At 72.6% G+C, this 24245-nt stretch overlaps 4 protein-coding genes across 7 annotated transcripts in view; 1 reads left to right on the plus strand and 3 right to left on the minus strand.

Moving 5' to 3' along the window:
* LOC140648652 (uncharacterized) lies at positions 1 to 13684 on the minus strand. 3 transcript variants are annotated; one of them, XM_072854997.1, is made up of 3 exons: positions 13666 to 13684; positions 1644 to 2463; positions 1 to 820 (listed from the first exon to the last, which is right to left on the minus strand). In XM_072854997.1, the coding sequence occupies exons 2-3, from the start codon at positions 2426 to 2428 to the stop codon at positions 814 to 816; spliced, it is 792 nt and encodes a 263-aa protein (XP_072711098.1). In that variant the 5' UTR covers positions 2429 to 2463; positions 13666 to 13684; the 3' UTR covers positions 1 to 813. The 3 variants fall into 3 exon arrangements, with proteins under 3 accessions (XP_072711098.1, XP_072711097.1, XP_072711096.1); XM_072854996.1 differs by lacking the exon at positions 13666 to 13684 and adding an exon at positions 3147 to 3289; XM_072854995.1 differs by lacking the exon at positions 13666 to 13684 and having other exon boundaries at positions 1644 to 2772.
* The window catches only part of LOC140647276 (uncharacterized), a 21422-nt gene continuing 4130 nt past the window's right edge, over positions 6954 to 24245 (minus strand). Inside the window, exons 5-10 of the mRNA XM_072851636.1 lie at positions 18511 to 18652; positions 16380 to 16557; positions 14687 to 14833; positions 14435 to 14555; positions 13666 to 13779; positions 6954 to 11515 (exon numbers count right to left, since the gene is read on the minus strand). Coding sequence (XP_072707737.1) covers positions 8772 to 11515; positions 13666 to 13779; positions 14435 to 14555; positions 14687 to 14833; positions 16380 to 16557; positions 18511 to 18652 — 3446 coding nt within the window. The 3' untranslated portion in view covers positions 6954 to 8771. The remainder of the gene's footprint in view (positions 11516 to 13665; positions 13780 to 14434; positions 14556 to 14686; positions 14834 to 16379; positions 16558 to 18510; positions 18653 to 24245) is intronic.
* Positions 19069 to 21522, plus strand: RARRES2 (retinoic acid receptor responder 2). Of its 2 annotated transcripts, XM_072854999.1 has the most exons (5): positions 19069 to 19816; positions 20338 to 20442; positions 20701 to 20805; positions 20903 to 21040; positions 21357 to 21522. In XM_072854999.1, exons 1-4 carry the CDS (start codon positions 19652 to 19654, stop codon positions 21014 to 21016), a joined length of 489 nt encoding a protein of 162 aa, XP_072711100.1. In that variant the 5' UTR covers positions 19069 to 19651; the 3' UTR covers positions 21017 to 21040; positions 21357 to 21522. The 2 variants fall into 2 exon arrangements, with proteins under 2 accessions (XP_072711100.1, XP_072711099.1); XM_072854998.1 differs by having other exon boundaries at positions 20903 to 21522.
* LRRC61 (leucine rich repeat containing 61) lies at positions 21710 to 22860 on the minus strand. Its single transcript, XM_072854994.1, has one exon. It carries the CDS (start codon positions 22725 to 22727, stop codon positions 21924 to 21926), a length of 804 nt encoding a protein of 267 aa, XP_072711095.1. The 5' UTR covers positions 22728 to 22860; the 3' UTR covers positions 21710 to 21923.

The raw sequence follows: 24245 nt of genomic DNA on the forward strand, positions 1-24245 counted from the left end.
GCTGCCGGCGCCGCCGCCGGTGTGGGACGAAGGCCGGAGCGTCGCGAAGTGCCACGCGTCCGCCCCGCGGGAACGCTCACCCCGGACGCTTGTCCTGGAGCCCACGGCTGGCCCACGGCATCGCAGGAGGGGTGACAGGAGGGTGCGGGCAGCTCTGCGGGAGGGAGCCCCGGCCCCCACCTCCCTCAGGATTCGGCAGCGGCTGGGACACTGCTGTCACCAGGAGCCGGGACCGTGCCACGTGCCGGTCCCCGCCGGTGCGGCAGAGAAGGACAGTTTTCCCGTCCCGGCTGCGGCTCGCCTCTCCCAGCCAGGCTCTGGCTCTCGGCCGCGGTTCGGCGCCAGCACATCTCCGGAGCGGAGCCTTCCCACCTGCCGGGTGCTCGCCGTCCTCCCCGCTGCCCCAACCCCGCACCTTCCTGGCTGGGTGCTCCCCGCCGCCTCAGGGCTCTCCTTCGGCTCCTCGCCGCCGGCACCGCGCCGGGACCTCTCCGCTGCCTGGGCCGGGGGTCTCCGCCTCGCCGCAGCGGGGTGCAGCCCCCCGCCTCGCCGCGGTCCCTCCTCTGTGCCGGAGCTGCCGCCGCCGGTGGGGAAGCAGCCTCCACCCTCGAGCTTTGTGTTTCGTTTTATTTTATTCTTATGTCGTGTGATTTCTGTGCCGGCGGGGGCTCTCCGCACAGCCGGGGCGAGCCGCTGCCTCCTCCTCTCCGTGTCCCCCTCCCTGGCAGCGCGGCGGTGCGGCTCCTTCCCTGCAAAACGCGACGTGTGGCCGGCGGCTGCTGGGGTCCGGCTCCGCTCTGGCATTCGCAGCCGTCATTCCCTGGGCGAGCAAGCACAGCAGAGGTTACCCCGCGCCGGCACCCGGCACAGCGGCCACGTGGGGAAGGCGAGTGGGTTCACCGCGCCGGACCGCGGCCGCGCCGGACCGCGGCCACGCCAGCCCGGGCAGGGGAGGGGAACGCGTGGGGATGCCCTGGGGAAACGTCCCTCCTCCTCCTCCTCCTCCTCCTCCTCCTCCATGGTCTCTTGCCCCAGCCCAGGGGGTTTAAGCCGCGGCACAAGGCTGCGCTGCCGTGGCGCCGGGCGAAGGGGAGGAAGGGCTCCCGGGGAACCACGCGGGCTGCGCGAGGCTCCTCCTGGCGCGGGGGACGGGAGGGCCGGAGGCTCCTGGTGCTGTCGGGACCGGCCTCGTGACCGTCAGGAGAAAAAACCCAGCAGAAGGGCGAGGGGCGGGAAGCGGGCAAGGAGCACGGCCGGGGGGGTTCCCAGGCCAAGCCAGGGCTGCCGGTGCCCCGTCACGCCGGGCACGGCTGCCGGTGGCCGGGCTGGGCTGTGGGCCCCAAGCAGGCGTGCCGGCGGCTCCCTGTGCCGTGCCGATGTGGCCGTCCCATGCCCCAAAACCCGGGGGAAGCGTCTAGTGACCCCCAGCTCCCCAGGGACCGAACTCCCCGTTGCAGGAGGGAGGGCGAGCGGGGTGCCGGCCGCTCCCGCAGCGCCCTGGGGGGGAACCGGCTGCGGGGGCGGCGGGGGGAGAGCCCCGGCGGGGCAGCCCCAAAGGCAGGGGGGCGGCACGGGCACCGCCGGGACCCGTGGTTGGAGGGAGGCCGGCACGGGCAGGGGGTGCCGAGGCGCGGGGGTCTCACGTGAGGGCGGCCTCGGCCCTGTGGGCGCGCTGGTGTGCGGTGAGGTTGACCTTCTGGGCAAAGCTCTCGCCGCACTGGGCGCAGGCGAAGGGGGTCTCGCCGGCGTGGGTGCGCCGGTGGATCTTCAGGGAGCCCTTTTGGCTGAAGGTCTTGCCGCAGTCGGGGCAGGCGAAGGGCCGCTCCCCGCCGTGGCTGCGCTGGTGGGCGGCCAGGCTGCTCCTGCAGCTGAAGCCCTTCCCGCACCGGGCGCAGGCGAAGGGGCCGCCGGCTGCCTCATGCGGCTCCGGCGAGCGGCTGCCGCCGGGCTGGACCTCGGCGGCAGCGCCGGGCCGGTCCTCGGCGTGGGTGCGCTGGTGGTTGAGGAGGAAGCGCTGCTCGCGGAAGCGCTTCCCGCAGCGCTGGCAGGAGAAGGGCTTCTCGCCGCTGTGGATGCGCTGGTGGGTGAGCAGGTTCTGCTTGAGGCTGAAGCTCTTCTGGCAGACGCCGCACTGGTAGGGCCGCTCCCCGGTGTGGATGCGCTGGTGGATGATGAGGTTGTGCTTGAGGCTGAAGGCTTTGCCGCACTCGGCGCAGATGAAGGCGCGTTCCCCGGCGTGGTGCTTCTGGTGCCGGGCGAGGCTGGGCTGCTGGCCGAAGCATTCCCCGCAGAGGATGCACTTGAACTCCTTCTCCGCCTCCTCCTCCGCCTGGCTGTGGATCACCAGCGCCTTCTCGTCCCCCAGGCCCTCCTCGCCGCCCGGGAAGGCGAAGGGGTTCTCGCCCGCGGGCGAAGCCAGGTCCGTCATGGGCGCCCGCCGCCAGGCTCACGGCGCCCGCATCCCTGGGGAGCGCAGACGGGGACGGCTGCAGCTCCCGGCACCGGCCCCGGCGCCTCCGGGAACCGGTCGGACCGGGCTACGCCGGGACTGCCAGCACCCACCGACCCCCTGGGGTGCTCCCACCCCCCCCCCCCGCGTCCGTCTCCCGGGCCGGGGCAGCGGGGGCTCCCCGAGGGGGCCGCGCCAGCACGGGCGGGGAGCCCCGAGGACGAAGGTGCCGGGGCTCGGCCTCGACCGCAGCGGGAAGGCGGGCGCGGGCCGGGGCCTCGTGGGCCAGGGCTGGCAGCGGCCTCCCCGCGAGGCGGAGGCGGGGGGGGGGCAGCGGCCCACGGGCACGGAGCAGGGCCGGGCCCGGGGGGGCGGCGGGGACCCCCCCGCTGCGGCCCCGGGAGGGAGCCGGGCTGCGCCGCACTGCGCCGGGCCGGGCCGAGCCGCCGTTACCGGCACCGGGCTCCGCGGGGGCGGCCCGGGCCGCGCTGGGGCTCCCCCGGCGCATCCCGACCCGGCGGGTCCCGCTCCCTGCGCGGCGGGGCCGGGCCGGGCCGCAGCCGCCGCGGGCCCGGGCAGGGGCCGCCCGGGGCGCGGGGGGGGGGAGGTCCCCGGCCCCGCTCCCCACCCCCCCTTCTCCGTCCCCCTCCCGGGGCTGCCCCGCCCCCCCCGCCCCAGCGCGGCCCCCGGCGCTGACCTGCCCCGAGCCGCCGCCGCGCCGCGTCCCGCCGGCCCCGCCCGGCCCCGCCCGCTGACGCACCGGCGCCCGTCACCGCGGCCTTGCGGCGGCTGCGCCCGGGAAGGGGCCGGAGGGCGGCGGAGCCGGGCCCGGCAGCAGCGTCCCCGTCCTCCCCCCCTTCCCCGGGCTGGGGCCCGGCGCGACGGCCACCCGGCCGGGGGGACACCCTGCCCCCCCCCTCCCGGGACGCGTCCGTGTCGTCGTCGTCGTCGTCCCCCGCGCCCAGGATCGGGCACAAATTGCCCCAAAACCAGAGGAACCGGCCCGGCTGCCCGAGCCGGCGGGGCTGGCGGGACGGGGAGCACCGGGGGCCCAAACCGGAGGGGGCCCAAACCGGAGGGGCCCCGCACCGCGGCCCCCGCCGGGCCCCGGCGCTGCCGTCGCCGGATAAGAACGGCCAAAACCCCCGGGTCCTGCCCCGAGCGCCCCGTGCCCTCCCCGCCTTGAGCTCGCCCTGGGCTGGGACCTGGGTGCCCCCGGCCGGGGCGGCCGGGGCCAGGGGCGCTCAGCCGCGTGCCTGGCCGGCGGCACGCGGTGCCCCCGGCGTGCTGAGCACACGGGCCGTGAGCCCGCGGGTGACTCCGGCAGGCGGCAAGGCTGCCGAGCGCCCACACCGCGGTTTGGGGCCGTTTGCACGGGGAGGAGCCCCCCTCGCGCTGGCCGGGCTCCCTGGGTGCACGTGGCACTGCCGCCACGGCCGGGCGACCCTTGTCCGGCACGTGGCATGGCCGGTGTGGCCGCCTCCGGGGCCAGGACACTCCGGCGGTGCTGAGTCACCCTGGCCCATGTGGGAGCAGCGGCTTCCTCCAGGCTGTGGGCTCGTGTGTGCCGGGCTGCCCGTGCCAGCGGGCAAGTGCCCACTGGTGGGACCGGGGGACCCCAGCGCAGCCCCCGGCGCAGGGACCAGTGCCAGAGTGAGCCACCAGCCGTCCCCGGGAGCGCCGGGGTGTGTTTTGGTGGCTGCGTGGCAGATGTGACAGTGACCCTGGCACAAAGCTGGCCGTGCCACCGGTCCTTGAACCGTCACGGCCGAGCCACGGGCTGGCTGTGACCACGGTGCTGTGGTGCCGGCGCCCACCACGCAGAGCCCGGGGCTGCCCTTGCCGGGTACCATGGTCGGGCACCGGGGGCCGTGCAGTGCCCGGCTTGGGGGCCGTGCTGGTGCTGAGCTCCCGCCGTGGATGGGGACGAGGCGTTTCTGCCCGTTGTGGTCCCACGGCATCCCCGGCTGCCGCAGCAGGCGGCCGGCACCGCCGAGAGCTCCTGCTTGGCACAAGCACCTCCAGGCCATGACCAACGCCAGCGCTGCGCAGACCCCGGTGTCCGGGAGAGGCTCGGCGGCCGCAGAGCGCCTTGGAGGGCACCGGGCCCAGCACCGGCTGCGTGGCACGGCTGGGACAGCCCGGGGCACCCGCCAGCCGTGCTCGGCGCAGCGGCTCTCTGCAGGCTGCAGCTTGCCGGTGCTCGGCAGCCGGGCAGCGCGCTTGGCTGGGATGCCCGTCGGCAGAGATCGGTATCGCTCCGTTGCCCGGACCTGCCGCGTCAGGGCCGGGCGATGCCAAAGCACCGGCCCCGTCCACGCCTGCCTTCCCAGAGCCTCTGCCGAAGCCAGGAGCTGGCAGGCGGGGCTGCCTGGGGGGCAACTGGGGACGTGTCCCCTTCCCAAGGGGACCGTGACCGTGGGGACCGGAGCCGGCCGGGTTTGACGTCGCAGGGCCGGGGGGGACAGCCGGGACGTGGCGGGGAAGCCGCAGAGCTGGCGTTGCTCCCTTCCTGGTGGGAGGTGGTGGAGCCGGGGGCCGCCGGGGGACAGGACAGGGGACATCTGTCCCCGAGCGGTGTCAGGGGGACGGCAAGGGGCCGCCTCAGCTGCGTGTCCTCACCGGAGCGCGGCAAGCGGCACGGCTGGGCGCAGCTCGTGGCAAAAGTGTCTGCGGCCCTGGGCGCGGGGGCCGGGGTCGTGCCGGTGCTGAGGGGCCGGGGAGGCCCATCCCCGCGGCAGGACCCGCGGCGCGGTCACTGCTCCGTCTGGAAACGCGCCCGTCTCCGCAGAAGGGCGAGGGCGTCCAGGCTCTCCGGGGACCGGCACCGGGGCGGCAGAGCCATCGCGATGCCGGCTGCGGCGGCACAGGGAGGAGCTGTTGGAAACGGCGGGATTCGTCACCGCTGCTGAACCGGAGCGGTCCCGGCGGCGGCTCTGGCACAGCCGCGGGGCCGGGCCGGGGGTGTTCGCCGGCCTGGGGAGGGTGTGCCCCTCCCCACGTCACCCTGAGCCGTGGATATACGTGGATGTTTAGGAATAAAATAGCAGGGGCGTAGGAGCTGTGAGCAGCCGGGGCGGGGGCGCGGTTGGGAACAGAAACCAGGGTACGGGGGTGCGAGCTGCGGAATCGTCGGGGTAGCGGAGGGTGCTCAGGCCGGGTGCGAGGGTGCGGCACGGCGGGCTTTACTAACAAGACGTTTCTCCTAAAAGAACGCGAAGCTGTAACGCTGCGACGAGCAAAACCGGGAAGGTTGCGGGAGAGCCGTAAGGGTAAAGGGACGCCCCCGCAGCCGTGAGAACAGGACCCGCAGTAACCGGGGGAAGGGGACGGCGGTGGGGGGGGATCGCGACCGCCGACCCAACCGGGGGGCGAAAGGGCTGCGTGTGCCCCCCCCCGGCTTGCGCGCGGTGAATGAGAACCACGCCGTGGCTTTAAATCGAGAGAAAATTCGGACGAACGGAAGACGAGGACGCTGAGCGAGCGCGGGGACGGTGCGTTCGGCAGGCGCGGTGCCCGAGCTTCACCGCAGAGCGGTGCGGTGGGGGCGCGCGGCTGGGGGAGATTTCTCGCCTCGCGCCCCGCGCGGGGTGAAACAGCGTCTCCTCTCCAAACCCCCGCTGCGCTTCGGGCGTTGTTTTACTCCGAGGCAACGCCCGCGTGCTCCCCAGGCGTTGTTCGGTGAAGGGTTTGGGCCAGGAGGACGTTTGGAGCCCGGAGCCGGTGACGTTGGCAAAGGGTTCCTTCCCCGGAGGGGTCCGGCGGTGGACGTCACCGGTGACGCCGCCCGACGCAGCCCCGCGCGGGAGCTCTCCCGTCCCCCGCGAACTCCCAGAGCCTCGGCCGCAGTGGCACGGCGGAGGCCCGACGCCCCCGATGGGCTTTTCCCCAGAGCCCGGCCGGCTCCCTGCCCGTCGGCAGGAGGGAGAGCCGGGATCAGCGCCGGCCCCGGTCCCTCGGCCACGCTGGTGGCCCCTGCGAGGCGGGGGGCTGGCGGCCGGCAGAGCCCCCGGCCGGGGCTGGACGGCTCCGCGGCCACCCCGACCCCAGCTGCAGGAGCGCTTCGGCGAGCGGCTTTGCCAGCAGCTCGACCACGAATTAAACCGCAACAAAACGAGAGGAGCAAAGCGGCCGTGGGGACGAACGACCGGCACGGTGGCCGGGGCTGGCCGGCGCGGCGGCTCCTCTGGGACCGTGGTCCACAGCGCCCCGCGACGCCGTCCCTGCCGTCACCCTCCCCGGTGCCGCGGCCGGCCCCAGCACGTGGCGCGCGCGCCAAGCCGCGGTGCCGCGCCAACCGGCAGGCGCCGAGACGCCGCCGGCTGAGCCAGGGGAGGAGGCGCGCGGCCCGGGGATGCGGCTCCTGCCCTGAAGAGCTCGGGGCTGAGCCAGAAATTCCCCGGCCTTCACCGGAGCCCAAGCTCGGGCCTGGATTTAAGCTCAAGGCAGAGCCCGGTGCCCCAGGCCGGGCTCAGGCCACGGCGCGGCCCCAGTGCTTCCCAGGACAGAGGAGGCAGGAGCCTGCTGTGAGAAAGCTTTTATTTTAAATAACCTCAAAAAAATAGAATTGCAAGGACCCGAAACGCTGCTGGAGCGGAGCGGGGGAGGAGGACGGCGCGTCCGCCCCGGGGGCAGCCGGCGAGGGGGGACGGGGGCAGACGCCCGCCCCAGCCTGCCAGACTCGGGGTGCCGGGACCCCTCTGCCAGGCGGCTCCCACCCGGCTGCTTCGTCGGCTCGGGGCGTCCTCACCCCGGCCGAAGCTCCAGTCGTGACTGTCCCGGCGTCCCCTCGGCTGCCGCCCCGGCCGCTGGCAGGTGCCAAACGCTGCACCCCTTAGGGTACACCCCCGAAACGGACGCGAGTAGCCGGGCACTGGCGGCACGGGGCTCCGGTAACACCATCCCGTGTTTCCAAGGAAGGGCTTTGCGCAGCGGCGGCAGCCGCGATGCTCCGCGGCCGAACGCGGCGAGACACGGCGCCGCGGCCGGGGCGACGGTTTCCCTCGGACGTGGCAGCCAAGATCCGTTTCCCCTTTCGGATAAGGCGCGCGCCGAAGCCGGGACGGCTTCCGGGCGCCCAGGTCCCCTTCCTAAAGCTCTGCCCCGCCGGCCCTTCCCCAGCTGCCTGACCGCGCAGCTCCCGGCGTCGCCTCCCGCTGCCACGGGTTCCGCCGCACCGCCGGGGAAGCGGAGACGACGGCAGGCGAGCCCCGGCGAGCGACCGGCACCTCCGCGCCGGCCGCCCGCCGCCGCCGGGGCAGGGAAAGGGACAGGCACCGCCACCGCGAGCTACCGCAACGGCTCCGGCAGACTACAGCCGCTCCTGCTCCCCCGGCGTGGCTGGGTTACCTGTTCAGGAGTGAATCGAGTACCAGAAAGAGGTGCGGGTCAGAAAGGTTATCCACAGAGCAAGCAGAGAAGCACAAGCTACACCCCCCCCGCCCTGCTCCTCCGGAGCGGAGGAGAGGCTTCTCCCGGGTCCCTTGCGGAAGCAGAGCTGAAGCCGAGGCGCTTCCGGGCCCTTTTCCCGGCTCTTGCCCGTTTTCCCGGCGCTCGCCCAGCTCCTCCGCTCCCCTCCCGCCGGGGCAGCCAAGGCCGGATCCCGCGCCGCTGGCCGGGGAGCGGCACCTCCCGCAGCTCGCTCCTCCCGCGCTGCGAAGCGCTTCCTCCTCCGCCCGGGGCCGGTGGGCGGCTGTCGGCCGGTCTCAGCTCTCCGTCCCAAACGCGGCCTCGCCGAACGACGTCCGGTCCGGCAGAGAAGGACGGAGGGTTCTGGGAGGAGCCCGAGGCCCGCGGAGGCCCCTCGCCGCCCCACGGCTGTCCCTGGGTCTGCGCGTCACCCAGCTGAACGCGGAGGCAGGAGCAGGCAGACGCGCCGCCGCCGGGCCTCGCTGCACGACGGAAGCGGATTTTAAGCCCGCAGACGCCGGCTGCCGAGCTCTTCCCGCTCCCCGCGGTCCGTGCAGCCGGGGCGGAAGCAATCGCCGCGGATCCGGGGCCCCATCGCTGCTCCTCGGCTCCAGCCCCGCTGAACAGTCGGGACGCCGACGAGGCAGAAAGCTCACCCGGCGCATCCGAGCCGGCCTCCTGCTTCGCCCCGTCCGCTGCCCGCCTGGGGGGGCCTCCGCTCCCAAATCCACCGCGCTCCTCCCGAGTCCCCCCCACCGCCGTGTCCCGGCTTTGCCTCGGCACCGTCCTCGTTTGGTCAGCGATCGGCCCCCGGCGCGAGCCGCCGCCTCTTTAGGTTTGGTGTCTTTTAGTGCAAGAGCGACGAGGTCCCGTCCCTCGCCCGGCGGCAGGTTTTCGGCAGCCCGCGCGGGCGTTACAAGCAGCTGGGGCACGGCGAGGGCTTCTCTTCGCCGTGCGCTCTCTCAGGCACTCTCGGGACGCGCTTCTCCTCGAAGCTTCTGCCGCAGCCGCCGTACTTGCACCAGAGCTCCGCTCGGCAGTCGGGCTGGGGCTTCAGGAGCAGCTGCCGCTGGCTCACGCAGTCGGCGCAGCAGCACTGCGGCGGCAGGCTCGGCGGCTTCGGGCTCAAGCCTTCCCCCGCCCCGGTGCACTTACAGGGGCACTGCCCCGCCGGTGCCTCCTGCGGGTGGTGGGAGCCGGAGACGAGGTGGTGGTCTTCCTGCATCAGCTGCAGGAGGATGTCTGCCGCCCCGGAGGGGCTCTCCGGCCCGGTGGGGGGCTGCGCCGCCGGCCGGAGCTCCTCCCGAGCCAGCGATCCGTGAGCGGCTCCGCGGGAGCAGGGGGGCAGCAGCACGCTGGGGGGCTCCGACCCCTTTCCCAGGGGAGCGCCGCCGGCATCCGGCTCCTCCCGGTGCGCCGGGCAGGTCCCCTCGCAGCAGGAGGGCGGGATGCCGCCGGCGTGCGTCCTGCGGTGCCGGAGGAGGTGGGCCTTCTGGCTGAAGCCCTTCCCGCACTCGGCGCAGCGGAACGGCCGCTCGCCGGTGTGGGTCCTCTGGTGAACGGCCAGATTCACCTTCTGCCGGAATCGCTTCCCGCATTCGGCGCAGGCGTGCGGCCGCTCCCCGGCGTGGCCCTGCCGGTGCAGCTGCAGCTCCCCGTGCTCCTCGAAGGCCTCCCCGCAGAGCGAGCAGGGGTAGGGGCTGCCGGGGTGGGTCTGCAGGCCGGGGGCCTGGCCCGGCTCGCCCTGGGGTCTCTCGGCCGCGTGCACGCGCTGGTGGACCCGCAGGGAGAGCTTGCTCTTGAAGCGCTTGGGACACTCCAGGCAGGTGAAGGGCTGCCGGCCGGTGTGGGTCTTCTGGTGGGCGATGAGGTTGGGCTTCTGGGCGAAGCGCTTGCCGCACTGGGCGCAGGCGAAGGGGCGCTCCCCCGTGTGCGTGCGGTAGTGGGTGACCAGGTTCCCCTTCTGGTTGAAGCGCCGGCCGCAGACGCCGCAGGTGAAGGGACGCTCGCCGGTGTGGATGCGCTGGTGGGTCACCAGGTTGGTCTTCAGGCTGAACCTCTTCCCGCAGACGTCGCAGCGGTAGGGCCCTCTGCCCCGGTGGTTTTGCCGGTGTTTTACCAAACGCTCGTACTGGGCGAAGCTTCTCCCGCACTCGGGGCACACCCAGGCCCTCCCCTCCGCCTGCTTCTCCTGGGGAGCTTTGGGGGACAGCTCGTCGCCGGAGCTCTTCTCGTGCTCGGGGCACGGGTAGGACTTCTGCCCGGCGTGGGTCTTCTGGTGGGCCACCAGGGAGAGCCACAGGCCGAAGCTGTTGCCGCACTGGTTACAGATGAAGGGCTTCTCCGCCCCGGCGGCGGCGGGCGCCGGCGCGGTCGCGTCCCCGAGGACAGGCTGCACCCCCAGGTGCCCCAGGAGGTGCGGGCCGTGGCTGAAGGCCGCCGCGCAGCCCCCGGCAGCCTCGGCGGCAGGGCCGTGCTGCGGCCGGAGGAGAGTCACCTTCTGGCAAAACCCCTCCCCGCACTGGACGCAGGGGAAGGTCTGCTCGCCCAGGGGGGCTTGCTGGTGCGGCAGGAGCGGCTCCTTCGGGGGGAAGCTCTTCTCCGTACACGAGTACAGCTCTTGGCCCTCGGGGATCTTCGGGACGGGCAGCGGCGGCACGGGGCTGAAGGGGGCCTCTTGCTCGGCAGCCCCGGGCGGGAGCAGGGTGGGCGCAGCCCCGTAGGGCAAGCCGGCGGCGGGGCTGCGGCCCGGGCAGCGCCGCTGGCGCGGGGCGTGAGTCTTCTGGTGGGCTTTGAGGGAGACTTTGTCCTTGAAGCACTTCTGGCACTGCCCGCAGGGGTAGGGACGGAGGTCGGTGTGGGTGCTCTGGTGCGTCACCAGGTTGGTTTTCTGGGTGAAGCGCTTGCCGCACTGAGTGCAGGCGAAGGGGCGCTCCCCCGTGTGCACGCGGTAGTGGGTCACCAAATTGGTCTTCTGGTTGAAGCTCCGGCCGCAGAGGAAGCAGGTGAAGGGACGCTCGCCGGTGTGGATGCGCCGGTGGGTGATGAGGTTGGGCTTCTGCCTGAAGCTCTTCCCGCACTCGGGGCAGACGAAGGGGGTGTCCTCCTGGTAACTCCGCTGCTGGGATCGCAGCTTCGGCTTGCCGGAAGCGCCGTCCTCCTGCTCGCCCCCCGCCAGCGCCTTCTCCCCGGCGGCGTGGATGCGCTGGTGGGCCAGGAGGTTGGCTTTCTGGCTGAAGCTCTTGCCGCACTGGGCGCAGGGGAAGGGGCGCTCCCCCGTGTGCACGCGGCGGTGGGTCAGGAGGTTGGGCCGCTGGCTGAAGCTCTTCCCGCAGTCCCCGCACCTGTAGGGTTTCTCTCCGGTGTGGATCCTCTCGTGCGTGATGAGGCTTTGCTTCTGCCGGAAACCTTTCCCGCACTGGGCGCAGCGGAACGGGCCGGCGCCGAGCTGCGGCACCCAGCAGGCCACCCGGCCGGAGAGCGGGCTGAGGCCGGCGGCGCCGTCTCTCTCCATGCCCGCCCGCTCGGGCGCACGCTGCCCGCCGTGAAACCAGCGGCTGGAACTGCTGGTGGCTGCGGGATACAGCTCCAGGGAGCCGGCAGCTCCCCCGGGCTTCTCCTCGGGCTGCTCGACTTTGTTCACTCGACCGGGCTCAACTAGATTTCAAAAAGATTCGAGACGTTAATTGCAGAGTCCTTCACAGAACCATACAGCATCTCGAGTTGGAAGGGACCCGCAAGGATCATCGCGGCCGCCCCCTGCTCCCCGCGGGACTGCCTGACGCTGAGGCGTTGCCGGTGTTTTACCGGTATACCGGTAAACCGGTATACCGGTATATCCTATACTTTAGGATACCTCCCTAAAGACTCAGCAGGATCGCAACCCTGCCCAGAGCCGGCTCCACCCCGGCTCACCCAGGCTGGCGCTGGCGGCAGCGGCGAGAGCAAAAACTTGCCCTTAACTGGCTCAAAATGGCTGCAAACTGGCCCAAAATGGCCGCAAACTGGCCCGAAAGGGCTGCAAACTGGCCCGAAAGGGCTGCAAACTGGCCCGAAAGGGCTGCAAACCAGTCTGAAATGGCCCTGAACTGGCCTGAAATAGCCACAGATTGGCAAGAAACAGCCACAAACTGGCCCAAAATGGCTGCAAACTGGCCTGGAATGGCCACAAACTGGCCCCAAATGGCCACAAACTGGTCTGAAATGGCCACAAACTGGCCCGGAATGGCTGCAAACTGGCCTGGAATGGCCACAAACTGGCCCAAAATGGCTGCAAACCGGCCTGAAATGGCCACAAACTGGCCCGAAATGGCTGCAAACCAGTCTGAAACAACTGCAAACTGGCCTGAAATGGCCACAAACTGGCCCAAAATGGCCCTGAACTGGCCTGGAATGGCCGCAAACCGGTCTGAAATGGCTGCAAACTGGCCCAAAATGGCTGCAAACTGGCCTGAAATGGCCACAAACTGGCCCGAAATGGCCCTGAACTGGGCTGAAACAGCTGCAAACTGGCCTGAAATGGCCGCAAACTGGGCTGAAACAGCTGCAAACTGGTCCGAAATGGCTGCAAACTGGCCCAAAATGGCTGCAAATCGGCCTGAAATGGCCGCAAACCAGTCCGAAATGGCCACAAACCAGTCTGAAACAACTGCAAACTGGCCTGAAATGGCCACAAACTGGCCCAAAATGGCCCTGAACTGGGCTGAAACAGCTGCAAACTGGCCTGAAATGGCCGCAAACTGGACCGAAATGGCTGCAAACTGGGCTGAAACAGCTGCAAACTGGTCCGAAATGGCCGCAAACTGGCCCGAAACAGCCGCAAACTGGCCCGAAACGGCCACAAACTGGGCTGAAACAGATGCAAACTGGTCCGAAATGGCCACAAACTGGCCCAAAACGGCTGCAAACTGGCCTGAAATGGCCACAAACTAGCCCAAAATGGCCACAAACCAGTCTGAAACAACTGCAAACTGGCCTGAAATGGCCACAAACTGGCCCAAAATGGCCCTGAACTGGCCTGAAACAGCCACAAACTGGCCTGGAATGGCCGCAAACCGGTCTGAAATGGCTGCAAACTGGCCCAAAATGGCTGCAAACTGGCCTGAAACGGCCACAAACTGGCCCGAAATGGCCCTGAACTGGGCTGAAACAGCTGCAAACTGGACCAAAATGGCCGCAAACTGGCCTGAAATGGCCGCAAATTGGCCTGAAATGGCCACAAACTGGCCCATAATGGCCACAAACTGGGCTGAAACAGATGCAAACTGGCCCGAAACGGCCGCAAACTGGCCCAAAATGGCCGCAAACTGTCCTGAAACAGCCACAAACTGGCCCAAAATGGCCGCAAAGTGGCCCAAAATGGCCACAAACTGGCCCAGAATGGCTGCAAATCGGCCTGAAATGGCCACAAACCAGCCTGAAACGGCCACAAACTGGCCCAAAATGGCCACAAACTGGCCTGAAACAGCTGCAAACTGGTCTGAAATGGCCACAAACTGGCCCGAAATGGCCACAAACTGGCCCAGAAGGGCTGCAAATCGGCCTGAAATGGCCGCAAACCAGCCTGAAACAGCCACAAACCGGCCTGAAATGTCTGCAAATCGCCCTGAAACGGCCACAAACTGGCAAGAAACAGCCACAAACTGGCCTGAAATGGCCGCAGACTGGCCTGAAACAGCCACAAACTGGCCCAAAATGGCCGCAAAGTGGCCCAAAATGGCTGCAAACTGGCCCGAAACGGCCACAAGAGGAACATCCTCCGGCGAGGCCGGTTTCCCACCGCTCCCCGGGGCGCGCGGAGCACCTACCGGCACAGGGGCTGACCAGGATCTTGCTCTCCTCCTGCATCTGCTGGCCTTCGGCGTACGGCTCCTCCGACTGCTTGACGCCGAACAAACCGCCGGGTTTGAAAAACCTGTAGCCTGGTTGAAGGGACAAGAGCCGGTCACCGTGAACCGCGTCGCGCCGCAAAACGCGCGTTCGGCGTCGACGTCGTTACGCCGGAGACGCCTGCGTTAATTCACAAATTAAGCGAAAATTAACGAAGCCTGGGGGCATCGCTTTCATCTATCTTAAGCTGCTGCTGCCTGAAGTGTAATTAAAGATAAAAGGCAACGCCGGCACCAGGCTCCGGCGTCCTGGCAAGGCGAAAGGTGGGAAGGAGCGGCGTTCCTCGGAAAACGACTCTTTCCGCAGCCTTTCGCACGCTCGCCTGGGATCCTCAAATCCGCGTAAGGCTTTTACGGTCGGATTTCAAAGGCTACCACGAAACCGCGAGCGGTTCCGACGCGAGCCTCCCGAGCAGAAGAGGAGTCGCCATCTTCAGCGGAGGAGCTCGGCCGGTGGAGCGGGGCGGGGGGCTTCCTCCCGGCGGTGCCGCGTTTGCATACATTTACATACGATCCTCGGTGTCACCCCCTGCGTCCCCCCGCCCCGCTCGAGAGGAGGCCGTTGCCGGCGGTCGGTCGGACTCGGCGTTACCGCGGGACCGACCGTGCTCCGGAGAACGCGCGAGCGCGTCCGCAAACCCCCCTCCCGCGCCGGCGAAGCCTGCCCGGCACGGTGCCGCTCGCCGACCTCGGCCGTCACCTGTGCAGGGGTCAGACGGGATCTCCGCGCCGACGGCATCCAGCTCGTGTCCGGCTCTCGGCACCTCGCTCAGCCTGGGGTAAGGGAGCAGGTTCAGGGCGTGGGCAGGCTGGTCCGGGAGAGAGGAGAAGCGTTTCAGCAGGCTGCCATCGCTTTTTTGGGGTTTGTTTCTTTGGGTTTTGGGCCAGCAGGAGCAGGGCAGTGACCGTGTCCCCGTACTCGGCACTGGTGAGGCCGCACCTCGAATGCTGGGTTCAGTGCTGGGCCCCTCACCACAAGAGAGACATGGAGGGGCTGGAGCGTGTCCAGAGAAGGGCAACGGAGCTGGGGAAGGGTCTGGAGCACAAGGCTGATGGGGAGCGGCTGAGGGACCTGGGGTTGTTGAGCCTGGAGAAAAGGAGGCTGAGGGGAGACCTCATCGCTCTCTGCAACTGCCTGAAAGGAGGGTGGAGAGAGGTGGGGTCGGTCTCTTCTCCCAAGTAACAAGTGATAGGACAAGAGGAAACGGCCTCAAGTTGTGCCAGGGGAGGGTTAGACTGGATATTGGGAAATTTTACTTCACTGAAAGGGTTGTCCAGCACTGGCACAGGCTGCCCAGGGAAGCGGTGGAGTCCCCGTCCCTGGAGGTATTTAAAAGCCGTGTGGACGTGGTGCTCGGGGCCGTGGTGTAGCGGTGGGCTTGGCAGCGCTGGGTTAACGGTTGGACTTGATGGTCTTAAGGGTCTTTTCCAACCTCATCGACTCTGCGCAGGACGGGCGGTGGGCTTTCGGATCAGCACCCGACGCCCACGGGCCACCAGCAGCGAGACCCCACGAGGCGCGCGCCCTGCCCAGGGGCGGTGGCGTGGCACGCCACCGCAAACGCCCCGGCCCTCAGAAAGCCCTCGCGGCCCCTCGGACCGGAACCGGAGAGCTCGGGGGCTCCTGGCCCCGCGGGATCGCCACCGAGGCGTTCTCCGTGGACTCCGGATCCGCGGCAGCACGGCCGGGAGAAATCCCAGGCCCTTTTCCCTGCGGAGGGCAGGGAAAGGCTGTTCCGGCACCGGAGGAGGTGGATGGAAGGGCCGGTCCCGCCCGGCAGACCGGGCGCAACGCCGGGCGCTGCCGCCCCCGCACCCCGGCCCGTGCCAAGAGGCAGCTCTGATCCATCGGGGAAGGAGCGGGAGCGGGGAGGTACGGGCAGAGCAGGCAGGCAGAGGCAGGAGGGCAGGGCAGGGGCTTGGGGTGACACCTCCTGCTTCGCCACCCACCGGTTTCGGCACGGGAAAGCCGCTTCTCCTCCGTGCCTCAGTTTCCCCATCAGAAACCCTCGAGGGGAGCTCGCGAAGGGCCGAAGCCACGCGCCCGGCACCCCTCTAAGGAGATCGCTTCTTTCCCAAGGGGATCCCCCGCCCGGGTGCCATCGCCCAGCCCCGCTCCCAACCCAGCCAGGGTCCGGAGCGAAGGAGGAAACCCCTGCAAGGAGCCAGAGCGGCTCTTCCCGGGAAGCTCGACACCCAATCCGCCCGTCTGCCCTCCCCAGGATTCCTCTCTTCTTCCCCCAAAACTCCCCCGCAGCTTGGCAGGAGCGCGGGGAGAGCAGATGGCAGAAGACACGGCGCCCAGCCCGCGCTCTGCCGGCTGCCGTAACTTTAAGAGGCGCCAATTTAAAAGAAGTCGTCTCGCAGGGGGCTGGCGCGGCTCCGCGGGCCTCCGTATTTCTAAATACGGGGAGAAAAGCAGCGGAGGAGCTCCCAGCCCCGGGGGAAAACCCCAACGGGCCCCCCTCCCCCCCCAAAATGTCACAGCGTGAAAGAGGAGCGGGGGTTCCTCCCGGCCGCCCCGGCAGCGCGCTCCGCTCTGCCGCGGAGGGACGCGGGCAGAGCCGGCCCAGCTCCGGCCTCTCCCCGGGGACGGAGGGGGAGTCGCGGCCGCCCCCCAGCCCCGCGCGTACCTGGGGCGCTCCCCCCGCAGACATCGTTCCCCTCGGGGCTGCCCGGCGAGGGGAGAGGACATCAGCTCCGGGGAGAGCGCGGGGCGGCGGCGGCGGCGGCCATCCTTCCCCTCCGCCTTCCGCCACGGTCGCGGGCTCCGATCTTCCCCGACTTCCTCCAAATGGCTGCTGCGGGGCCCTGGGGGAGCGAGAGAGAGGAGCCGGTGAGCGGGGGGAGCAGGGCGGCACGCCGAGAGCCAAAGCTGGAGGAGCCCGGCCACCTCGGGAGAGCCTCCGCCGGCGTCTGCATCCCTCCTCCTCCTCCTCCGAGTTATTTTAGGGGAGAGGAAGGCACCGACCCCGGGCTCTGGCCCGGATTCATTCTGTTTACAGCAAAGCTTCCCCGCAGCCAGCGCTCCTGGGATTTGTAGTCCACGCCGAGAGGCCCGGCACCGCGCGCCGAGCGCTGCCTGCGGCTGCGGGGACGGGGGAACTACAGCTCCCGGCAGCCGGGAGCCAGCCCCGGCGCAGCCTCGCCCTGCCGCAGCGAGCGGGAAATGGCAAAGCCTCGCGCCGCGGGGAAGCGAGGGTCGCCCAGCCCGGCTCCCGCGTCGACCGGCAAAACGGTGCCTTCTGCCGCACGGTGCCGCGGGGAGGGGGCGAACGCCGTGACGACGCCTCGGAGAGGAGAGGAGCCCCCCTCGCCCCCGCGCGAGGCCCGCGTCACCCTTCGAAGCCCCGGCAGCCGTCGGGACGCTTTGACGAACGCCCGGGCTTAATCAGAGCTATTTTTGGAACCGGCTGACGAGAGGAGCGCCGGCTGCGGAGCCGTGCCGCGGGGGGGCCGGCTGGGACCCCGACCCTCCCCGGCAGCGTAACCGCGGTCGGGGGCTCGGGGCCCTCCGGTGCGGACCCCCACCGGGGGACGCAGCTCTCCGCCAGGCCAGGCACCGTTAGCCCCTGATCGTTAAGTCCCGCCAAGCGCTGACCACCCCGCGGCCGGCTCGGCCCCGCCGGCGCTTTGCGTACGCGTTTAACCGAGCCACGGCGCTCCCCGGGGCCGGTTACGGGCCCGGCACGGCCAAGGAGAGGCAGGGACGGCGTGCCGGGGGGGAATTCTCCGAGGTTCGCCGGAGCAGCGGGCAGAAGGCGGCAAGGGCGCGGGCAGGGCCTCAAACCCAGGCAGCCCGGCGCCCGCGGCACAAACCTGGGGCCCCGGCGGCCAGCCGCCCGCCGCAGGGCGGAACCGGCTCTGGGGCGGCGCGGGGGAAACCGCGACGGCGGGACCGCTCCGGTCCCAGAACCCGAAAATCCTCCCGGCCCTGAATCCGTTTCCGGCCCGGGTCGCGCTGCGGATCGGCACGGCCGCGGCACCGGTGACGAGGAGCCAGGCCTCCAGGCCAACCTGCCCGGCTCAGCTCAGCCGATTCGGGCACGCGCCCCAGCTGCGCGGCGGGCGAGGCGGCCTCTCCTCGGCTCTCCCCCGTCGCCGTCGGTTTTGCCGTCCCGGTCCCGGTCCCGGTCGAGCTTTTCCCGCCTGGCCCTCGGAGGCAAGCGCGGCCGGGAGACGGGCCCGGCGACGGCGGGGGCCAGGGCGGGCGGGGGGGCTGCCAGGCGCTGCCGCTGCTTCCCGAGGCCGTGCCCGCGGCGGAGCTGTCCCGGGGAAACGGTTTTACCGAGGAAAAGCCCCCCCGGGGCCCGCACGTCCTTCCTGCGGGAGAGCCGCCGTACCGGGAACGGCTCCTTCCCCCCCCGCCCCCCCCCCGGAACACCCAGCGGGGCTTGCCGGGCCGGTTCACCGGGACGGGGGTGAACACGAAGCCCTCCCGCCCCGGGCTGGGCTCGGTCCCGACGCCGGGAACGCGGCGGGAAGAACCCGGGCCCCCCCCCACCCCGCCTCACCGGAGGGCGGGCGGGACCAAGGCCCGGGCTCTGCCCGCGGCGGAAGGCCCCAGGGCGGCACAGGACCGGGGCACCGGCCTCCCGCCCCGTCGCCCCCCGCCCCCGCCTCGCCCCGGGCCCCTCGGCCCGACCCCCCCGCGCCCGGCCCTCGCCGTGAGCCCCGGTCCCCCGGGCTGGGCCGCGCGTTGCCATGGTGACCCCGCCCCTCCCGCCCGCCGGGCCCCGGAGCCGCCTCCCCGGGGAAACTCACGGGCGGGCGACGTCCCGCGACGCGATGACGTCGTCGCGGCGGCGACGCGCCCCGGGGCGGCGGGAGGAAGCGGCCGCGCCCGCCGCTTGGCGAAAGCACTTCCGGGTCAGCGGGCGTGTCCCGCCGCGGCTCCCGTAGGGGGCTGGATGGAGCGCCCTCTGCCGGCGCTAGGGGGCGCCGCACCATCGAGCCGCCGCCGCGCTGCCAGAGCGCCCACCGCTGCCATCATAGAGCGCCCCGCGACGGGCCAGAGCGTCCCCCCCGCCCCCGCCGCCATTGCCCGTGCCACCGCCGGCCCGGGACCGGGAGGGGGCCGTGTCCCGCAGCGGGGGGGGGGGACCCGCATTCGTTCGACGTCGTTTTGGGGACTTTTCCCCGCTCCCGGCACCCGCCAGCCCCCCCCCCCGCCCCCTCCCTGCGCGGGGAGGAGGCCCGGCCCCCGGCGGCACCGGCCGGGGGCCCTGGGTGGGACGGGGACCCCCCGCCCGGTGACCGGGAGGGTGCGCACCCCCCGTGCCCCTCGCTGCCGGCTGGCGGGGACCCCCAGCACGGGGGCTGCCCTCCTTCTTCCGGCTGCTGCGGCTCGGCCGGGAGACGTCCCCCGGCAGAGGTGGCCTGGCCAGGCCGGGTGGGCTCCGCGGCCCCGCCGCCCCGGCCGGGGGAGAGCCAGCAGCCCCGGCAGCGGCACCCCCTCGCCGCCACGCCGCCTCGCCCCGCGTCGGGGCAGGGGAGAGGCCTCGCCGAGGCCCCTGCCGGCGGCGGTGACGTTCGGCTGCCCGGCAAGGGCTGCCGGCACCGGGCCCGAGCTCGGGCTCTTTCGCCCGAGGCGAGAGATCCCGCTCCCCTCCCGGTCCCTCGGCTCCCCTTCCCGGGGGCACGAGGCCGCGGGCGACGCCGGGGTGACGCCGGCGTCCCCCCGCCCGCACGCGTGCCGCGGTAGCCGCGTCCAGCTCCTCCTCCCCGTGGCCGTGCCGGAGGGGCCGTGCCGGGGTGGGCCGCGCAAGCAGGCCGCGGGGCCGGCCCGGGGGCGGAAAGAGGGGCAGTTCCCAGGAAATCGGTTAATGAAAGACCAAAACCCCCGGCGGGTCGATCAGTGAGGCTCTCTGGGGTCAGGCAGCCCCGGCAGCCCCCCGCCGCAGGGATGAGGTTCCTGCTAGCCCTCTGCCTGGGCTTGGTGGCCCTGGCCAGCGCCAGCCAGTCCCCGCTGCAGCGGCGGGTGGTGACGGAGGTGCTGGAGTATTTCCACGGCCGCAGCAACGTGCATTTCCTCTTCAAGGAGCGGGCGGTGGACGGGGCCGTCGAGCGGGTGAGCGCCGGGGCCGCGGGCGCCCTCGGACCCCGGCGGGGGGGCCGCCGCGGCGGCGAGGGGGCGAGCGGGCGGCCGAGCCCCTGGGCCGGGGTGGCCAGGGATGGGCGGGGAGGGGGCCGGGGTGCCGGGGCGTCACGGCCGGCCGGGTGCGGGGACGGGCCCACCGGCCCGGCACGGTGCGGGCAGGCCGGTCACCGGGGGCACGCAGGCGGGGGCCGGCAGAGCTCAGCTACTCATTAACCGTGCCGCGGCCGGCCGCGGGGGCAAGCGGCTGCCGCTGCCCGGCCACCCTGGCGTAGCCGGGAGCGCCGACGGCGGCGGCTCGGACGCGGCCGTGCCTCGGGAGGGGCCGGGGTCCCTCGCCCCACTCCCCTCCGCCGTGCCCTGGCGTCCCCCTCCTGCCCGCAGCCGCCTCGCCTCGCGGCCCCCCGGCACGGCGCGAGCTCTCGGCGGCACCCAGCGCCCCGGCCCCGCGGCGGGTGCCCCGTGGCTGACGGGCCGTCCCCCTGTCCCCCCAGGAAGACCCCTCGGGGACCTTCGTCCAGCTGCGGCTCAGCCTGGTGCAGACGGCCTGCAGGAAGAAGGCGCCGCGGCGGCAGAACTGCAGGACCCTGGAGAACCAGGTGGGCCGGGGCCGCCGGACGGCGTCCCCCTCCCCGCGGCCACGTCCCGCGGGGACGCGGCACCTCCGCCTCCCCCGCGGCCCCCCGCCCGCCCCGGCCCTCCGCCGTGCCGCCGCCGCGCGTGCCGGGGAGGGCCGGCGGCGACGACGGCTCCCGGCCGCGGCGACGCGGCCGCGGCCGGCGCTGCCCCTCCTGCACCGCGGCGAGCGGCAGGGACGTCCCCGGGGCTGGCGGCGACGGGCCGTGCTCTCTCCCCAGAGGAAGCCGGCCTGCCTGGCTTGCTACAAGTTTGACAGCGGCGATGTCCCCAAGGTGCTGGACAAGTACCAGAACTGCGGCCCCAGCCATCACCTGGCGGTGAAGGTAATCCGTCCCCCGGGCCGCCGGCACGGGTCCCCGCCGGCTGCCGGCACCCCGGCGGTGCCGCGGTGGGTGCCAGCCCGCGTCCTCTGCCCCGCAGGAGATCAAACAGCGAGACGAGGCGGAGTGCAGGGCGGTGGAGGAGGCCGGCAAGGCGGCGGACGCGCTCTACCTCCCCGGCATGTACGCCTTCTCCATGGGGCTGCCGGCCTAGGCGCCGGCCCCACGGCCCCGCGCGGTAGGTGCCGGGGACGGCGGGGCTGGGGGGACGGGGGACGGGGACGCGACCCTCTCCCGCCGGCAGAGCTCCGGCATCGCCCGGCGCCGGTGGGATGCGGGCGCTCCTCCGCGGAGCGGAGCCAGGCTGGGGTCCCCCCAGGACCCCCCGGGTGCCGGGGACCGTTCCTCGGCCGGGAGGAATCCCGCGGCACATCTCCAGCCGGCTCTGCCGCCGCCGGGCGAGCCGGCCCCGGGGACAGGGATGAGGCGACGGGGAGATGCGGGCGCGGGGGGGTTCCTCCCGCAGCCGGCCCCTCCCCGTGTCCCCTCTCCAGGCCACCCCCTCCACCAGCCCGAGGAGACGGACGCCGCCACCGGGGACCGGCCCGGCACCCCCCGCTCGCCGCCCCCCGGCACCGCGTCACCACAGGCCGCTCCTGGACGCGTGTCCCCCCCCCGCCCCGCCTGCCCCCCGGCTCAGCAGTAAACCCCGGCTCTGGCTCCTGCTGTCACCGTCGTTATTCCCGCCGGGGATCGCTGTGGGTGGGGGGCGCGGGGGCTCCTCCGTGCCGCCGGGTGCGTCACCCCCTGCCCGTTGTCCCCGGCCCGGGACGCGGTGGGTCCGGGTGGGCGGAGGCGAGCGTCCCCCGGCCGCTCGGGGCGGGGGACGAAGCAGCAGAGCGGGACCTCCGAGCACAGCACGCCTTTACTGCACGGCCCCGCCACGGCCCCGCGTCCCCACGACGGCCCCGGGTCCCCGCGCGCGGCCCGCAGAGCTCAGGGACGGCTCCGAAATCCCGGGGGCCGCCTCTGCTCCTGCCGCGGCTCTGCGGCCAGGACGGCGGTGGCACGGGGCGGGGTGGGGGGTCTCCTCTCGGGGGAGCCGGGGGGGGTCTCGCGGCTCAGAAGACGTAGGAGCCGGGGTCGGGGCGGCCGCTCAGCGCCCGCTCCGCCTGGGCGATGGTGTCGTCGGCGCGGCGGCTCAGCTCCCGGCACTCCCGCAGCACCTCCCCGAACTGCTTGTAGGCCTCCTCCACGACGGAGCCGCGCCGGGGCGGCCGCGGCTCCCAGAAACCCGCTTCCACCCAGGGCTGAGCCGCGCGGGGCGGTTCGGCGCCGGCGTCGACGCCGGCGCCGCGCCCCAGCGAGCCGTCGAGATCCCGGCAGAGCCGGTAGAGCTCGCTGCCGCGGCCGGAGACCCGCTCGCCGTCGATGGCTTTGAGGCCGGGGAACATGTCGGCCAAGGCGGCGCGGTACGCCGGGGCGGCGCAGAGGGGGTTGGCGAGGCGGGCGAGGGGGTCGCGCAGGCGCAGGCTCTCCAGGCGCCGCAGCCCCGTCAGGCAGCGCAGCTGCCGCAGGCTGCTCACCCGGTTACCGGCGACGTTGAGGCTCTGGAGGTTCTGGCAAGAGCCGAGCGGCTCCAGGCTGGCGACGCGGTTGCGGGAGAGGTTGAGGACGGCGAGGGACTTGAGGGCGGCCAGCGGCCCCAGCTGGGCGATGGCGTTGCCGGAGAGGTCCAGCCACTCCAGGTTGGCGCAGTCGCCCAGGCAGCCCAGGTGGGCGATGCCGCGGCCCCGCAGCCTCAGCAGCAGGATGGACTCCAGGGCGAACTCCCCGGTGCTGGCCTTCAGCAGCTCCGGCGTGATCCGCACCCCCGCCGCCGCCGCCGCCTCCTCCTCCTCCTCCTCCTCCCCGCGCCCCTCCATCCGCCCGCCGCTGCGGCAGAGGGGCAGGGGGTCGGGCCCTGCGGGGGGACCCCGCGTCCCCCGGGACCCCGGCGCGGCTGCGGCGCGGCTCGCCCGTGGGGGGGGCACGCGTGGGGAGCACTCGTGGGGTGGTCTGGGTGTGGGGGAACACGCGTGGGGCCCATCTGTGGGGTGCTCTGGGGGGGGACACACGCGTGGGGAGCACTCGTGGGGTGGTCTGGGTGGGGGGACACGCGTGGGGCCCATCTGTGGGGTGCTCGGGGGGGACACACGCGTGGGGAGCACTCGTGGGGTGTCCTGCGGTGGGGGACACGCGTGGGGCCCAGAGCCCGTGGGGACACCACCCCCCCGCACAGACCCGGACCCACCCCCGGTGCCCCCGCTCCCCCGTGTCCCCCCCGTGTCCATCCGTGTCCCTCCGTGTCCCCCCCGTGTCCCCCCGTGTCCCCCCTGTGTCCCCCTTGTCCCCCCTGTGTCCCTCCGTGTCCCCCCGTGTCCCCCGTGTCCCCCTGTGTCCCCCTGTCCCCCCGTGTCCCCCCTCGTGTCCCCCGTGTCCCTCCGTGTCCCCCCGTGTCCCCTCCGTGTCCCCCGTGTCCCCCTCGTGTGTCCCCTCGTGTGTCCCCCGTGTCCCCCCGTGTCCCCCCTGTGTCCCCCCCGTGTCCCCCCGTGTCCCTCCGTGTCCCCCTGTGTCCCCCCGTGTCCCCCCGTGTCCCCCGTGTCCCCCGTGTCCCCCGTGTCCCCCTGTGTCCCCCCCGTGTCCCCCGTGTCCCCCCTCGTGTCCCCCGTGTCCCTCCGTGTCCCCCGTGTCCCCTCCGTGTCCCCCGTGTCCCCCCTCGTGTCCCCCGTGTCCCCCGTGTCCCCCCTGTGTCCCCCTGTGTCCCCTCCGTGTCCCCCCGTGTCCCCCGTGTCCCTCCGTGTCCCCCCGTGTCCCCCCGTGTCCCCCGTGTCCCCCGTGTCCCCCCGTGTCCCTCCGTGTCCCCCCTGTGTCCCCCCCGTGTCCCCCGTGTCCCCCGTGTCCCCCCGTGTCCCCCCGTGTCCCCCCCGTGTCCCCCCCGTGTCCCCCGCTCCCCCGCTCCCCCTGCCCGCACTCACCGCACGGCGGCTCCCGGCAGCCCCCTCGGCCCCGCCCCCCCGTTCCCATGGAGACGAGCGGCCGCCCCGGCCCCGCCCAACCGGCCGAGCCCCGCCCACCGGCCCCGCCACCGGGACCCCGGGACCCCGGGACCGGCCCGGGCCCCGCAGCGGTCGCGGCACCGCGGCTCTGCCGCCAGCGGGGCAGCGGCCCGGGCCACGCTGGGCCCAGAGCCCCCGGGGATGGCCCCGGGGATGGCCCCACACCACGGCTGTGCCCGCAGCCCCGCTGTCCCCGGGGATGGCCCCAGGGATGGCCCCACATGGCCCCACGCACGGCCACGGCCGTGCCCACAGCCCCGCTGTCCCCGGGGATGGCCCCACACCACGGCTGTGCCCGCAGCCCCACTGTCCCCAAGGATGTCCCCATGCCATGGCCATGCCTAC

This window comes from Ciconia boyciana, chromosome 2 (genome assembly GCF_034638445.1).
Source record: "Ciconia boyciana chromosome 2, ASM3463844v1, whole genome shotgun sequence".
Taxonomy (NCBI): domain Eukaryota; kingdom Metazoa; phylum Chordata; class Aves; order Ciconiiformes; family Ciconiidae; genus Ciconia; species Ciconia boyciana.